This window comes from Penicillium chermesinum, assembly GCF_028974085.1.
Source record: "Penicillium chermesinum strain IBT 19713 chromosome Unknown utg000002l:1.0-5270490.0:1.0-5274688.0, whole genome shotgun sequence".
NCBI classification, from domain to species: domain Eukaryota; kingdom Fungi; phylum Ascomycota; class Eurotiomycetes; order Eurotiales; family Aspergillaceae; genus Penicillium; species Penicillium chermesinum.
Genome location: NW_026695312.1, coordinates 4,225,526 through 4,239,199, shown reverse-complemented (window position 1 = coordinate 4,239,199; position 13,674 = coordinate 4,225,526). Strand labels below are relative to the sequence as shown.

The window sequence follows — 13,674 nt, the reverse complement described above, 5'->3', positions numbered from 1 at the left end:
TCCCCTGTTTTCTTCGTCGCTAATGTTGTTTTTCATTTGCTATGAGGAGCCTTGGCTGTTTCGACTACTCTAGTATTTGCGATCCATTGGCTTTTTGCAAGAATATACCCTCGTTATATCCGCCAGTCTTCCCAGCAGAATTGCTTTGTGTGTGTTACGAAAGTCTAGGCCGGGTCTGATCCCCGATTGCCAGGCCGACGATCAACACCCCAAAACACCGAAACGAACAATCGCCATCGAACACTTCCCCTTTTCCTAAACCCTTTTAAAGTATTAATTCTTCCCCTCCTCCCCCAATATTTCCTAATTCGATTTTCTTTTTGAGTTTCTGGCCGTTCGATGCGGACACCTCCGTCACAATGACCGTCCAGGCGAGGAGGTCCTCCGCGGCCTACACGAAACCGTCGCCCTATTCTTCCCGTATACCAGACAGCGACGTCGAGAAAAACTCTCACGCCCGTTCCCCCTACCATCGCAGTCTAAGTGACCGCAGCGATCGCAGCGATGACTTCGATAGTGGCCCTGGTCACTCCTCCTCTCATACCCACCCGTTCGTGGCGGTAGTCGACGAGGCACTGGATCCGCGGTGGGCTTTCGCGTCCCACAGCGCGTTATGCGATACCTCTGCTTCGGCCTATTCTTTTTCGCTAATAATCTTCATTTTGGTCCTCTTCCGCTTCACAATCTCTTCTTCCGTCTCCAAAGTCGCCGTGGAATTGCCCAAGGTCGGAACGCCCAAACCGCCCATGTGGGAGAGCTTCCCATTCCTCAGTCGGTACGAAGGCGGCTTGACGAATCTCGTGTCTCGCGCTGACAACGTCCCTGAATACCCTGGAAATGGTGCGCCTGCATTGGCTGCGTCTGGGGAGGAGAGCAACCAGGAGGCTAGTAAATTGGCGTCTAGAGACCTGAAGCCGTCGTTGCTGAGCTCGGCGTTCAACCCCTACCCAGACTATTCCTCGCAGGAGTATATTGAAAAATATGGGGAGAAACATGAGTGTTTCTTGGATAAGGAGGGCCTTGTTCGTATCCCACCCGTACAGTCTTTCCCCGGTGTGCCCAAGGGGTTCCCGGACCCGGTCATGGGCTCAAACACGATGCTTGGTATTCGCGACGATATGTGCTTTGATCGCTTTGGCCGTCTGGGGCCATACGGTCTCGGATATGGTGTCAAAAAAGGCGGCATCGGTGCTGGGCTAGAGGGCCACCGGGACGGAGCAGACCGTATTTGGGAAGATGCGCCTCCGGTGAGACTATCGCCGTGTAGACTGGGCTGAGGCGCAGGAGCGATGCGCTGCCGCGAACATCCATCGCTTCAAGGATCTTCCTGAACCGCCGCCTCACCGGCCTTTTTCGAGACCCGTCGGAGCTCAACACAACGAGAACCCTGAGCCCAAGGGGAAGGCTGGATTGGAGCGTCTCCCGAGGACTGCAGTGGTTATCCGTACCTGGCATGATTTCCATTATACCCCTGAAGATATCCTGTACATGCGATCTTTGATTTCTGAACTCTCGTTAGCGTCAGGTGGTGAATACACCGTCCATTTCCTTGTCCATGTGAAGGACAACGAAATCCCGATTTGGTCAGACAACGAAACCTATCAACGAGTGCTGAATGACGCTCTGCCAGAAGAGTTCCGTGGGATGGGAACATTATGGTCAGAGGCGCAGATGGAGTTGATGTACCGAGCCCTCGAGGAAACCTTCATGCGTGGGCTGCCAATCCATGGTGTCTATCGTAGCACATACATGCCGATGCAGTACTTCGCCTACGAACATCCGGAATACGACTTCTTTTGGAACTGGGAGATGGACGCCCGCTACACCGGCCACTGGTACCATTTCTTCAGTAAGGTTGTTGACTGGGCAAAGAAGCAGCCACGTAAGGGCCTGTGGGAGCGCAATGGCCGCTTCTATGTTCCTTCTGTCCATGGCTCATGGGAAGACTTCCAGCAGATGGTCCGCGTGCAAACGGAGATTGGCACCAACAGCCCCAACAACATGTGGAGTGTTGTTAAGCCTGACTCCGATGGCGCTGTCCGCGATGCGAATGGAGTACACCAGCAAGGCGACAAGTTCATCTGGGGTCCCGAAAGGCCTGACGAGCGCGACATCTTCGAAGTCGATGGCGAGGGCATCCCCCCAACAACAATCGACAAGGACCAGTACCAGTGGGGCGTCGGCGAAGAGGCAGATCTGATCGTGTTCAACCCGCTGTACGACCCGGAGGGCACGACCTGGCTCCTCCGAGACGACGTTACAGGCTACAACAAGGAGCATGGTATGCCACCTCGCCGAACCGCTATCATCACCGCATCTCGCCTCTCCCGCAAACTCCTCATCACTATGCACCGCGAGACCTCTCTCCGACGCCACAGCATGTTCTCCGAGATGTGGCCCGCCTCGACCGCGCTGCACCACGGATTCAAGGCCGTGTACGTGCCGCACGCGGTCTACATTGACCGCCGCTGGCCCACGAAGTACCTTGAATCCGTGTTCAACGCCGGCCGCAACGGCGCATCCGGAGGCGCGCGAACCTCGGTCTTCGGCGACCGCGAGCACAATTTCCGCGGCACCACCTGGTTCTATTCGGCGGGCTTCTCGCCCAACCTCTGGCGACGCTGGCTCGGCATGCGCGTCGATAACGATGGCGGCGAACAGCGGGAGCTCGCCGGCGAAGGCCGGATGTGTCTTCCACCGATGCTCCTGCACCCGATCAAGGACGTGCAGATGATTATCGACGACGGGGAACACGCGGAGGACCGATGAATGTGAAAGGCTCTTGACGAAACTGCGCTTTTCTTTTGATTTCCTTGTCTGTAATACCCATGAGCAGAGCGTGGGGGTTTGCTTTGCTCGGGCTTTTCATGATTCCCTCCCTCCCCTTGTCGGAAATAAGGGGAGCGGTTACATTATTATCTCTTCGTGTACAATGTCTTCTGAATTCATCCAGCGATAGACTGTGTGTCCGCTTGGTTTGTTGAGCTTGCTTGTTTGATAAAAGGCGTTTTTTTTGGACTTGGGGGAAGCGGCCAGTGGCCGGTTTGGTCGCCACGTATGATGCATTTGATGTCCAGGTTCTGAAAGTCTAGAAATGATATTGCTAAATCTGCTATCCTTCTATGGTCGGATGGGGTCCTTGAAGTCCCATCTCTTCTATTTTGCCTCCCAGTTCTTAGGCACCTCTTTTCATGTGTATGAAATCACGCGGAGAGTAGTAAACGATGCGAGTGACATGCGACGCAATGTAACCAGCGTGGGGTTCACCCCCCGCCCAAAAAAAAAAAATCAACGCTGCCTAACAACCGGTGCCACCAGCACAGACGCCCTCTTCGCAGACGGCAAAAGCCTCCTCGAGGCATTCGAGATATGCTCCGACGACGACCGCTGCCGCGTAAGCGGCGATCTGGCCACGAACTGCGCCGGCGCAATACAAATACTACACTCGTAGGCTCCATTCTCATCCAGCCCAAAGGAGAGACAGGTGTGGCACACACGGTGCCCGCATTTCGTGAGCAGGATATCCGCAACGTCCCCATCCACGACGCAGGTATGGCAGAAGTGCGTCGGGAACGGGACGCGAGGGTCCAGCATGCGGCGCTCGATCTCGGAGGCGAGCTCCTTGCACTTTTCGAGGCGGGCGCGCAGGAGCCGCGCTTTTGTCTTCAAGGCCTCCAGGGCGGGGGCATTATATGGATCGTATTTGGCTCTTGCGTTGCTTGTCGGAGCTGTGCAGGGCCTGTGCAGGGTTGGGACTGGTTCAAGGAATATGATTGGCATGGAAACCTTCGCCAGACGGTGCGAGAGTGGGCGGCTTGCAAGACATTCGTTCTCAAGCTCCCATCTTCGTCGGATCTGGCGGTTGAGGAGCACGGCGAAGTAGACGGAGAGGGCTTGCCAGGCGCGCCATTCGGAGATGGGGTCGAGGTCTGAGGGGGAGGTTTGCCACAGAGGTGATACTCGTCTTGGTTTCTTTGAGATTTCCATGGCTATTGTTAAGGGTTGAAGAAGATTGCCTCCAATGCAGTTAGGGCAAACACCGGTATGGATAGTCTCGTGGTAGACCGGCCACGCTCCTTGGAAGTGCAACTGACCTGACTGCCCTCGAAAACTAAATAATTCGATAGGCTGTTCCTGAAGTCATTTATATAAATCAAGAAGTTAAAGACATATAGTATAGAGCTACTGAAAAAAAATAACCTTCGGCCGAATCGGCAGCACATTGTTTATGATCGAGACTGCAAGACCCTGGATCTTATCGACCGGTCTGCAAAACCCGAACTTTACCCCAGATTCGAGCTGGCCAGGCTCTTTTTTCCGTCCGGTAGCGAGTGGACGAGCTGTGGCGACAGGCTTGGCTTGTATTCAACAGCATCGCTTAAACGGGTCATACACCTGCCAGATTCTAGGGCTGAACCGTGGTTCATTCCAACATTGGCATCGCCACCGGGCGGCGCCGACGAGCATGTAAAGTTTGCTGCGGGCCGAAAAGTCTGGAGCGAAGGAGATGTCACGAAAAGAAGAGAGGAAAGAGGAAGAGATCGAGATCGGTTCGACATTCCGGACCAATCTTGCATTGGCTTTCTATCTGCAGCTACCGTACAAACAGGAAGTGGTTCTGTGATATCTGAGTTCCGTGGGATTGAGTTTGCCGGGTACTATTTCGGTCCAGACGACTCCAACTCAGGATTGAGACAGCTTGAAAGTTGAAAATATACTCATGCTCGACTTCAGATTGGCCAGCAAGGTGGTGCTTGGCGTCACTTCAGGGAGAGACGTTAGCGGGTATCACATATTTCCCGGCAACGCGCTTTCCATCATCTTCTTGGAACCTTAAGCAGCCAAGGTCAATGATGTGATCCAGATCTCTTGCCAAGAAGCCTCGTGCAGTGTCCGTAGACCATACTTCAATATGCGGGCTATTGCCCCCGCTCCCAATAGCTAGGCGATAAACGTACGAAGGTCCCTTACCCTGGGGCCCAAGCTGCTGTTCACAGACGTATTCTCGTTCATAGCCAGGGCTGGATGGAAAACGTGGAGCGAAATGGATGCTTCCAGACCTGTCCTTCCTACCTTTCGCCAATACTTTGAAGGACTGCCAAGTGCCTTGAAGAGCCCGGAAAACAGCCGATGCCCGCGCGGCTTTGAGAGCGCCATGATCAGGATGAGACATGGCTTTCAGGGCGTTCAATGTTCTTTCCACCTCAAGTTCCATGGTTGACGATGTAGAAGATGTAGAATAAGATTTTCCTATAGTATGATATCGAGCAGGGATGACGGGTCCACTTCGATTGCTGCCTGGCAGCTCTGTACGGACTATCCCCAGATCTTTAGCAAACGTCTCCATCAGTCCCACATAGTCACCCATGGGAAACTGGCTGCGACTGTGAATTAAAGCAGGATCCCTCAGAGTTCGAAGAACCTTAATCTGGTACCCTGAGTTGAGAGGTCGTAGCTTATCTTTGCTCCAAACGTCGCCAAGAAATCTAGCCTGCATCTCCATCGCTCCCCAATAGGGACCGCGATAGAAGCCACAGAACCCAAGGTCTGGGACCTCTGAGCGGATTGTGCCGCCTTTGTCTAGAATGATTGGTAAAAACGGATCTTCAGAAGTATACTCCAACTTGGTCAACACGTCTTCTGGAAGAAAGGACAGCGACTCGAAAGGAGTGAATCCCGTTGCCATTACGATTGTAGTGATTTGTTTGAGACTCTGCATGCTGCCATCGGCTCTCTTGATATTGACAGTGGCAAGCCCCGTCTCAGGATCAGACTCCACAGAAACAGCTCGACCCATAGTGGCTTCTATGGCCCCGGTTCGAACAAAGTCTGTATAGTCGTTTCCAATCGCAACCCACGGGGGTGGAAGACTTGAGTCGTCGCTAGTGTTCGGCTGGTCCAAATATCCGATTTTCTCATATTCTGTCCCAAGGAGAGACCTGAAGTAGTCTTTGCTCTTGGCAACCTTGTCCTTCGGCACCGGTCCCACTGTATAGTCGATCGGACCGGGAGGCCTCCGACTTAGGTCATACATGGCCAAATCCAAGGGCAGAAATGACACTCCGTTGGTTGTTTCATGGGGGATATAAGTGGGTAGGTTCCAGAAAGGCCGTGAATGTATATGATGGACCTTTATGTTTGCACTTTGGGGATTTAGACCTGTCGCCAGTAACGCCGAAGAATGGCGAAGTGCGATTGTCGATGCAGCCTCGACACCAGACATACTTCCACCGATGACTACAACATTTCCCCGGTGGGTATCAGGTCCCTTCCCCGTAATGCCATTACCTTTTTGGAGGGCCGAACTATGTAGCACGCCGCTGAAGTCCCTTAAACCTGGGATTTCGGGAATAAATGGCCGAGCGAAGTATCCGGATGCCACCACGAGCAGGTCAAAGTCCTCAGTAGTGACCTCCGCATCACTCGTGGCTGGACCAACCACCGATTCGTCAGACCTCCTTGATAGCGGACAGTCAGTCTAGAACCGATTTTCACAGAATGATTGGCAAGCCCTACCTCTCCTCGACCCACGACACCCTCCACTTGGCTGCAGGCTCCCTCGTTCGTACAGTCCGAACTACCCGCCGACCCAGTCTCAGATGCTGATCATCGAGGTACTTCGTCGCATAAGCCGACAGGTACTGACCAACCTGCCACGCCTGCGGGAAATCCGGCACGTGCTCGCCCAGCACCGACTCCCATGAAAGGTCAGAAAATGCCACAGTGAACCTGCTGAGATTGGTTCGCATGTAGGGATCGATGATCCCATCCCGCATGGCCGGGGGCTAGAGCGAGGCCAAAGGCCTCCGACCTCATGACGAGCGTCGAATACGACGGGGCTAAAGCAGCCACGCGTGAAATTATGCAGCAGAGTCTTTGCGGTAACCAGGCCGGATGGACCAGCTCCTGGAGAGGTTGGGGGGTTAGTGGGGGTTTCAATTTAGGGAAGGATATACGGCGGATAGGGCGGGTACCGATAATTGCGACTCGTTTTGGTGGCATGAGCGCCTTCCTAACGTTGATCAACTTGCAAGAGGAATATAGGGGGGGTTTACTTCGGGGTGGGTTGAATATCGAGACTTGGGAGCTCTTGTCGGGCTTGGAGCAACCCCGCTGCATGGCGGGGTTGAGGATTCCCTATCTAACGCCTTTGTTCATCCTACATGGAGCGTTTATACCCCCCCCATTTACTCGATTTCTTCTGTACTTTTGAAGACTGTTAATTCAACAACCCAATAAATTGCAATCACTCCATATCCATGCTATTATTATTAATGTAGACATTGTAATTTGCTCGTCCCTGCTTCGTTCCGAACTCATGCCTTCGTCAAATCTTTCTGTTTCGTTCCAATTCATAGTGTGACACGACCTAGACCCGCCAAGCATTCACTAAAGGTGGATCGCCACGAACTATCAAACGTGGATACCGACTATGGCACCGATAAGACCAGATATTGCGACAGTTTGCACGCGGGAACAGAGAGGAGTAACAACAACCCCCGATCAGCTCATGCTAAAGCCTCGCGGGGCATGCGTAAGAGAAGGAGCGCCTCTGCGCGCCATGACGCTCTGCCAAGGACCAAGGATGCAATGGAAGCACGAGGGCGGCTTCTGCCCCAGTCCTTGGGGAAGGGGCCCATCCGGTCCAATCCCGTTCGCAAAGCCCGCCACCGCGCGGCACTAGAATCCTCGTGCATGGGATCAGCCGTGGCGTGCGGGGTAGGCAGGTCGAGAAGGAGCCGAGAAGAAGTCTAGTTGAACCTTGTGCTCCCAATGGGTGGAGTATGCAGGTCGCTCGATCTGACGTGTTCAAGCCATTCGGTCACTTGAAGTTCGGAAGTTCGTTGATTGGGCTGGCATGCTTCTTGCCATTCCTGCGCGGTGACCAGGCTATTCACGTTCCGTCGGGTCAAGGGCTGTTTGTATTGGTTTTTCTTGCGCAGCAAATCCTTCTCGGCGAGGGCAGAGGGAGAGAGCTTGGAGAGAGAGTTGCGGATTCGGCGGATGCTGCCACTGGAGAACGAATGAGGGAGTTCAGGAGGGCCGAAGGGAGTGTCGACCTTCCATTGTTCGTCCGAGCCCTCAGAAGAATTCTTGTCTCGGGGCGAATGCGCTTTCGACATGGTCATCGAGTAAGAAGGGCTGATGGGCTTATGGGCTGCTTGCTGATGTCGGGTCTGTGGAGGGCTTTTATAAGTATACCTGGGTTCTTCCAGAAGCGAACAATACCATGCAAATCTCCGCGGAGTGGGGGAGAGCAAATGTATGATTGGATTTCCACCGATCCCTATGCTATTAAGGTGCAGTAGTCATTTGCTGACGCCTCTACCGGCACATGTGGCCCGAAGCGCGCTGTGCGACCGGCCATTGGCCCAACCAGAGTTCTTGTAGAGTTTAGCGTCGTGTTGGAATTCGTGTACATGTGGCAGCGTCTCAGAGCCAAGCATTGGGTGCTTGGGGAATAGCCTACGTCATCTCGGCAGAGTGTGCCGATCACCCTGAACACGGGGGATCCCAACAATATCGGGCATTAGGATGAATTCGATGAAACTAGAGGGCAATCATTCTGCTATGAGTCTGTCGGTCACAGTCTTGCGGTGTGTTGGATGCATAGATCGGGGCTGCTAGAAGAGGCAATGCCGCGCCTCAGCGTTGATCTGATGCAGGGAGGCCCGTTCTAACCCATTTGCCACGGCTAGTAGGAGTACCGGCACCAGGACCTCAGGATAACTCCCATATAGTATGGTAGTTCGACCACGATTCGCGCTTGGGCAACTCCTTCCGCCAGTCGAAGGAAGAGCCTGGTAATACGTTAGCTTCTCATGTCGCAGTGCCTTCACAACGTGAAGGAAAGCAGCTCCCAGAGTAGAAACATATCACATTGAAATGATTGGAACTACGATATAGGCCATTCGCCATGCTTGATCTAGGATCGACCTTGCTTCTCCGGAAACTTCAGTTGCTCGGTCCTCGGAAGCTTCAGTGGGTCTTTCATCCGCCCCGAACACCTTTAGCATCAGCATATCATCATGCCAGAAACGGAGACCGTATGGAGTTCGTGGTCTTCAATATTAGGTTTCCTGCGGTTCACAGTCGGAAAGAAGTTGCCGACGATGTTTCCACCGCATCTTCTCCCGCTTTCCGGCATCGGATTTGGTAGTAAGCCTCTCGATGGCAATCTTGTCATTCGAGAAAATTGGCTTCCGCGGTTTGATCGCTTATTTAGAACACTTCTTAGAGCGCCTTGAGGCTATGGTGTGCAATCAAGTGGATTGATCAACTGGTATGCAGGAAGTGATAGAACGGGTTAGAATGAGAAGATTTTGGAAAGGGGGCCTTGGATGGAAAATACGATGTGAGACAGAAGAAGTTTATATACGAAGAGGAAGGGATTGAGACAAAAGAGAAAGCAGGAGAGAGGCAAGATGAAGAATTTTCAGCAGAGAGGCCAGGAGGGAACAGAAGAGAGAAGTCGGAGGCGGTTTCCTAGTGGAAGATGGAATGGAGAGATCATGAGAGAGGCTTATCTACACATCGCCAGCGTAGTCCAAGTTGTTTGAGCTATCTTTATTTTCACATCTAGACTGCCAATGCAAGCCTGAATTTTGATTTACCGGCCAATCTTGAACGATAAAATCTGGAACCCAGGAATCAGTACAGTTCAATCCGTCAGACTCGAGAAAGTACTTACATCATGCTTTCCAACGGCCACGATATCATCCTCTGAGACTCGTGTGCCTCCAACGCCTTCGATATATGAAATTGGCACATCGCCCATGATTTTGCGGGCAGCCTCACCAACCGTAGTGTTCCTGTCGATAGATTAGACAATCATTTTTCTTTCTAATATGAATCATCGGCTCTTACTTCTTCACTAAGACACAGTCTCGGAAGACAGCGGTGCCAGCACCTGAATTGAACGACTGGACGTTTCGGACTGGGAATACGGGGACCAATCCCAGAAGTTCAGCTGCTCTAGAGAGACATTGGACCACCCCGGTGGAGCCAAACCGATATAATACCATGTCCTTCAGATTTTCAACACGCCTGGTACCATCAGCATCGACCACACTATTCTTTGTCAGGGAAAAGTACTCACGTTTTCAGTTTCTCGTCCATTTCCTTAAGACCGCCGCCGTCGGGGTCTCCCATCTCAATCAGATCTTCTCGAGTATCTACAAATTCGCTTCCTTCGACGTACTTGATATATCCTTGCTTGGCAAGTCTCCGAAGAAAGACTTCTGAAATGGCCGAACATAGGACAATGCTCTTTGGATCTTGCATTTTGGCAATTTTGCTGATATTCTGTTTTTAAGTTAGCATTTGGTTTGTGGTCGTCAGGTGTGGTAGTCGTACTTTGTCGGCATCCGGGTGATCAATCTTATTCAAAGCAAACACGGTGGGAAACTTCTCGTCGATGAAGGTCTCGACCACAAGTTTGACTGTTTCATCTGACCATTCTTCAAGAGGCTCTTTGAGGCCCAGCTTATCCAGGCAACGCGCAACGACATTTCCGGTACTTCCATAACCGGAGAATTGCCCTTGTAAGGTATCAACTGGGTTCGCCTCTGTTATCATATTAGTGGGCTTCCATCCGATATCGAGCTCGGCGTCAAACGCATAGTTACTGACTTGTCGCAGTGTGCCTTCGCTTAATAGAACCCCTGTAGGTTGATTAGCTCCATGCCCTGAATATCGAAAATAACCCACCCCGAGCAGCGAACTAACCATTTTTCCATCAAATTTCCGAGCACCCATCGCACGATCTCACCGCGCAGCCACTCAATATCAACAGACGGGTCGTAGCCGCGGGTTGCTTTCCCCTTCGGCATCAGTCGTGCCGCTCACATCAACAACGTGAATCAAAGCATCGGCATGTCGCAAGTCATCCAAGAACTTGTTTCCCAGTCCTCGGCCTTGGTGCGCACCGGGAACGAGCCCTGCGACATCCAACAATTCAATGGGAACCGAACGTCGTCCTTCGTGGCAGCCACCGTAGTTCGGCCGGCATTTATCTGACACATTATGGCGCGCGCATGGACAGTCGATCTGAAGGTATCCGATCGCTCGCTGGGGATCAATGGTTGTGAAGCTACCGGGCAGTCGTTAGCGCAGCTTGCGACAAGTGGGGGGTCTGCATGGCAGGGGCGAGCATACGGGAAGTTGCCTGCATGTCAAAGACTTTCTTAGCAATGATCAAACTCTTGTTGCGAGGACACGCGTCATACCGACTTTGGAACTGGCATCGGTCAAACTGTTCAAGGTCGTGGATTTTCCGCTCGATGGCTGCCCCTCATGCCGTTAGCGGGGTGCCCACGAGGACATAGAGAGGAGAGGGTACTGACCTTTCCCACAAGCCCGATAAGTGGATCTCGAGGCATCCTGGAGACTGTCAATTGCTACGAGAACGAGACCGAAAGACGACCTGAGCAGCCTGCGTTTTATGATCGGCCTGGTAAAACACGATAAGCAACATTTTCTGCCGGTCTGGAGCCAAGGCGGTAGGTTCATCCATTTTGCTGTTGGACAGCTGCAAGTTCTTGAAGTCCCCTACACTTGTAATAATCATTTGGTACAAGGCTACGGAACTCGTAAAAGAATTGGTTCTTATTCCGATTGTACTTTGTTTTAGGAGCATCTTGCTTCGATCATTTCGAAGCTGCGGTGAATTCCCCAGTGCCAGCGTTGCGCCCGGCGATGCGGCTCTGCAGTATAATCTAACTATACAAGCCACAATCGTTATGCAATTTTGAGATTGGCATCCAACAGTGTGTTTGTTTAGTAAGGAATGTTGGGAACTTCAAGTTGAAGACTTGTGTATCTTGCTAAGCCAAGCGGTATTATGTATTGGAAGTCATAGCAAAAGTCCTTGGCAGAGCTACCGGGTATGACCACCGGTGACTGTTGACCCGAGTTCGTTAACTTTTTTGATCGACAGCACTTCTCCAGGGGAATTCGAAGTTTCTGGATAGCTCCCAGATTAGTGAAATTCAATGACGCCAAATTCAAGGAATGCCAGCTTCGTTATGCGTCTTTGGGAGCTGAGGCCTCCAAAGTGGAGAACGGGGGAATGCACATCCACGGACTGGGTTGGTGGTATGTCGTCACTTTCAACGTCACGACAAGCAAGTTTCCACGTTTCCACCTATGACAGGAAAGCTCTTGGCAGTAGCTTGGTTTCGGATCCTTTAAGCAATATAAATACCAAATACCCTCTATACATTTATTTCCCATCATCTACAACTTCTCTACTATCTTCTCGATCATCTCGAAACCTCCTCTTCTACGTCCAAAATGACCGACCAGACTTACCACACTACCCGCCAGGACCTGCGCAAGCCCGAGTCTCGTGTTGCTCATCAGCACGGCGGTACCAACCCTTCAGACTCTGAAGTGTCTGCCATGAAGGTAAGCATATATTTGCTTTGACTACACAGGACGAATGCTGACCATGCTGTGACTTAGTCTATTGTCGACAAGAACAGCGTTGACAAGAACCAAAAAGTTGAAGAAGTCAAGTCCAACCTGCCTCTTCCCGACCAACCCCCAGTCGCTAGTGATTGGAACTCCTCCGACCAACGCACTGTCAACGTCGGCTCTGGTGGAATCTCGGGATCCGTTTCTGGCGAAGGAGATAGCGCCCTGCGCGAGCCCGCCACTGCCGAGAGCAGCGTCCGTGTTGACGGCAGTGACTTGCACAAGAACACTGAGCCCGCGAGCAAGGTTGGTCGTCAGGGTAAGGAGGGTCTCGACGGCCTTCCTTCCGATGCTCTCGCCCGCTAAGACAATATCTAATGGACTACGAAATCCATATGTATGATACCAATTTTACGGAGTCATGAGCGAATGAAAATTTTCATAGCACTTTACGAAACATCCAGGCGTAGCAAGCTTAGCAAGTGTAGTATATCCCCAGTCATAGTATTCCGTAGTTGTAGCATAAACTGTCTACCTTATCTTTGGTCGCGTGAGGTAGAAATGCTAAACTATTGTGGGGAAGCCGCGGATGACCTCATATAGTTTTCGCACGTTAATTGGTGGGTTGCTAGCCGACGGTTCTTATACCCTTAGATGAGCTTCCAGGACATCAATGCCTAGGGCTAAATCATCAATATTAAGGGATAATCGTAGAGGCATATTGGCCAGGAGTGAATCGATTGTCGGTATGGCAGATTGCCAGCTTGCCCATCGAAGATCTCATTGGTGGATGCATGAGATCGTAACCCTGCCGGGCCTGACGTCAACCTACAACCGCATTCGCCCTTCTGCCCAGTTTTGAGCTCTGGGTGCTAGAGAACTCGATGAACTCAACGACCCACGACGCAATAAGAATGTGGGGACCAGCCCCTCTTATGGTAGTGAATTTTATTCCCAGAAACAGTGGTAGAGGGGCCAGAAGATGCAGCAAAGCTCCACTGTTCCTTGTCTCGATTGCCCCAGTCCGCCACCCTCTCCATATCTACCAGGCCGATTGACGTGACTTCACAGAGCGATCAGGACATCTCTCGGTGAGGGCTGGGGCACTATCGTAAGTCTGACATCACTCACTCTGATACCACGATCTTGGAGATACTCAAAGCGGAGACCTGTAAATTCATATATAGCTCTTTAAATCCGTTTCAGTCCCCCCCAATCATTCAATTAATCCTTCGACTCTCGTCAAAAATACCTATC

The 13,674-nt window shown here is 51.9% G+C and overlaps 6 protein-coding genes across 6 annotated transcripts; 2 read left to right on the top strand and 4 right to left on the bottom strand.

Moving 5' to 3' along the window:
• Positions 1 to 359: 359 nt before the first annotated feature.
• On the top strand, positions 360 to 2,769 carry N7468_002450 (DUF3405 domain-containing protein; the record flags this gene model as incomplete). The annotated part of the gene is made up of 2 exons (XM_058471747.1): positions 360 to 1,247; positions 1,285 to 2,769. 2 exons carry the CDS (start codon positions 360 to 362, stop codon positions 2,767 to 2,769), a joined length of 2,373 nt encoding a protein of 790 aa, XP_058334888.1.
• A 519-nt stretch (positions 2,770 to 3,288) lies between these two features.
• N7468_002449 (uncharacterized protein) lies at positions 3,289 to 3,987 on the bottom strand (the record flags this gene model as incomplete). Its single annotated transcript, XM_058471746.1, has 1 exon — positions 3,289 to 3,987. The coding sequence occupies one exon, from the start codon at positions 3,985 to 3,987 to the stop codon at positions 3,289 to 3,291; it is 699 nt and encodes a 232-aa protein (XP_058334887.1).
• A 778-nt stretch (positions 3,988 to 4,765) lies between these two features.
• N7468_002448 (uncharacterized protein) lies at positions 4,766 to 6,776 on the bottom strand (the record flags this gene model as incomplete). Its single annotated transcript, XM_058471745.1, has 2 exons — positions 4,766 to 6,458; positions 6,517 to 6,776. 2 exons carry the CDS (start codon positions 6,774 to 6,776, stop codon positions 4,766 to 4,768), a joined length of 1,953 nt encoding a protein of 650 aa, XP_058334886.1.
• A 975-nt stretch (positions 6,777 to 7,751) lies between these two features.
• On the bottom strand, positions 7,752 to 8,129 carry N7468_002447 (uncharacterized protein; the record flags this gene model as incomplete). The annotated part of the gene is made up of 1 exon (XM_058471744.1): positions 7,752 to 8,129. The coding sequence occupies one exon, from the start codon at positions 8,127 to 8,129 to the stop codon at positions 7,752 to 7,754; it is 378 nt and encodes a 125-aa protein (XP_058334885.1).
• A 1,481-nt stretch (positions 8,130 to 9,610) lies between these two features.
• On the bottom strand, positions 9,611 to 11,381 carry N7468_002446 (Ygr210 GTPase family protein; the record flags this gene model as incomplete). The annotated part of the gene is made up of 11 exons (XM_058471743.1): positions 9,611 to 9,637; positions 9,692 to 9,812; positions 9,868 to 10,047; positions 10,100 to 10,305; positions 10,357 to 10,568; positions 10,633 to 10,664; positions 10,729 to 10,823; positions 10,849 to 11,092; positions 11,158 to 11,167; positions 11,229 to 11,286; positions 11,346 to 11,381. 11 exons carry the CDS (start codon positions 11,379 to 11,381, stop codon positions 9,611 to 9,613), a joined length of 1,221 nt encoding a protein of 406 aa, XP_058334884.1.
• Positions 11,382 to 12,294: 913 nt separating this feature from the next.
• On the top strand, positions 12,295 to 12,783 carry N7468_002445 (uncharacterized protein; the record flags this gene model as incomplete). Its single annotated transcript, XM_058471742.1, has 2 exons — positions 12,295 to 12,408; positions 12,466 to 12,783. The coding sequence occupies 2 exons, from the start codon at positions 12,295 to 12,297 to the stop codon at positions 12,781 to 12,783; spliced, it is 432 nt and encodes a 143-aa protein (XP_058334883.1).
• Between the last annotated feature and the right edge of the window lie 891 nt (positions 12,784 to 13,674).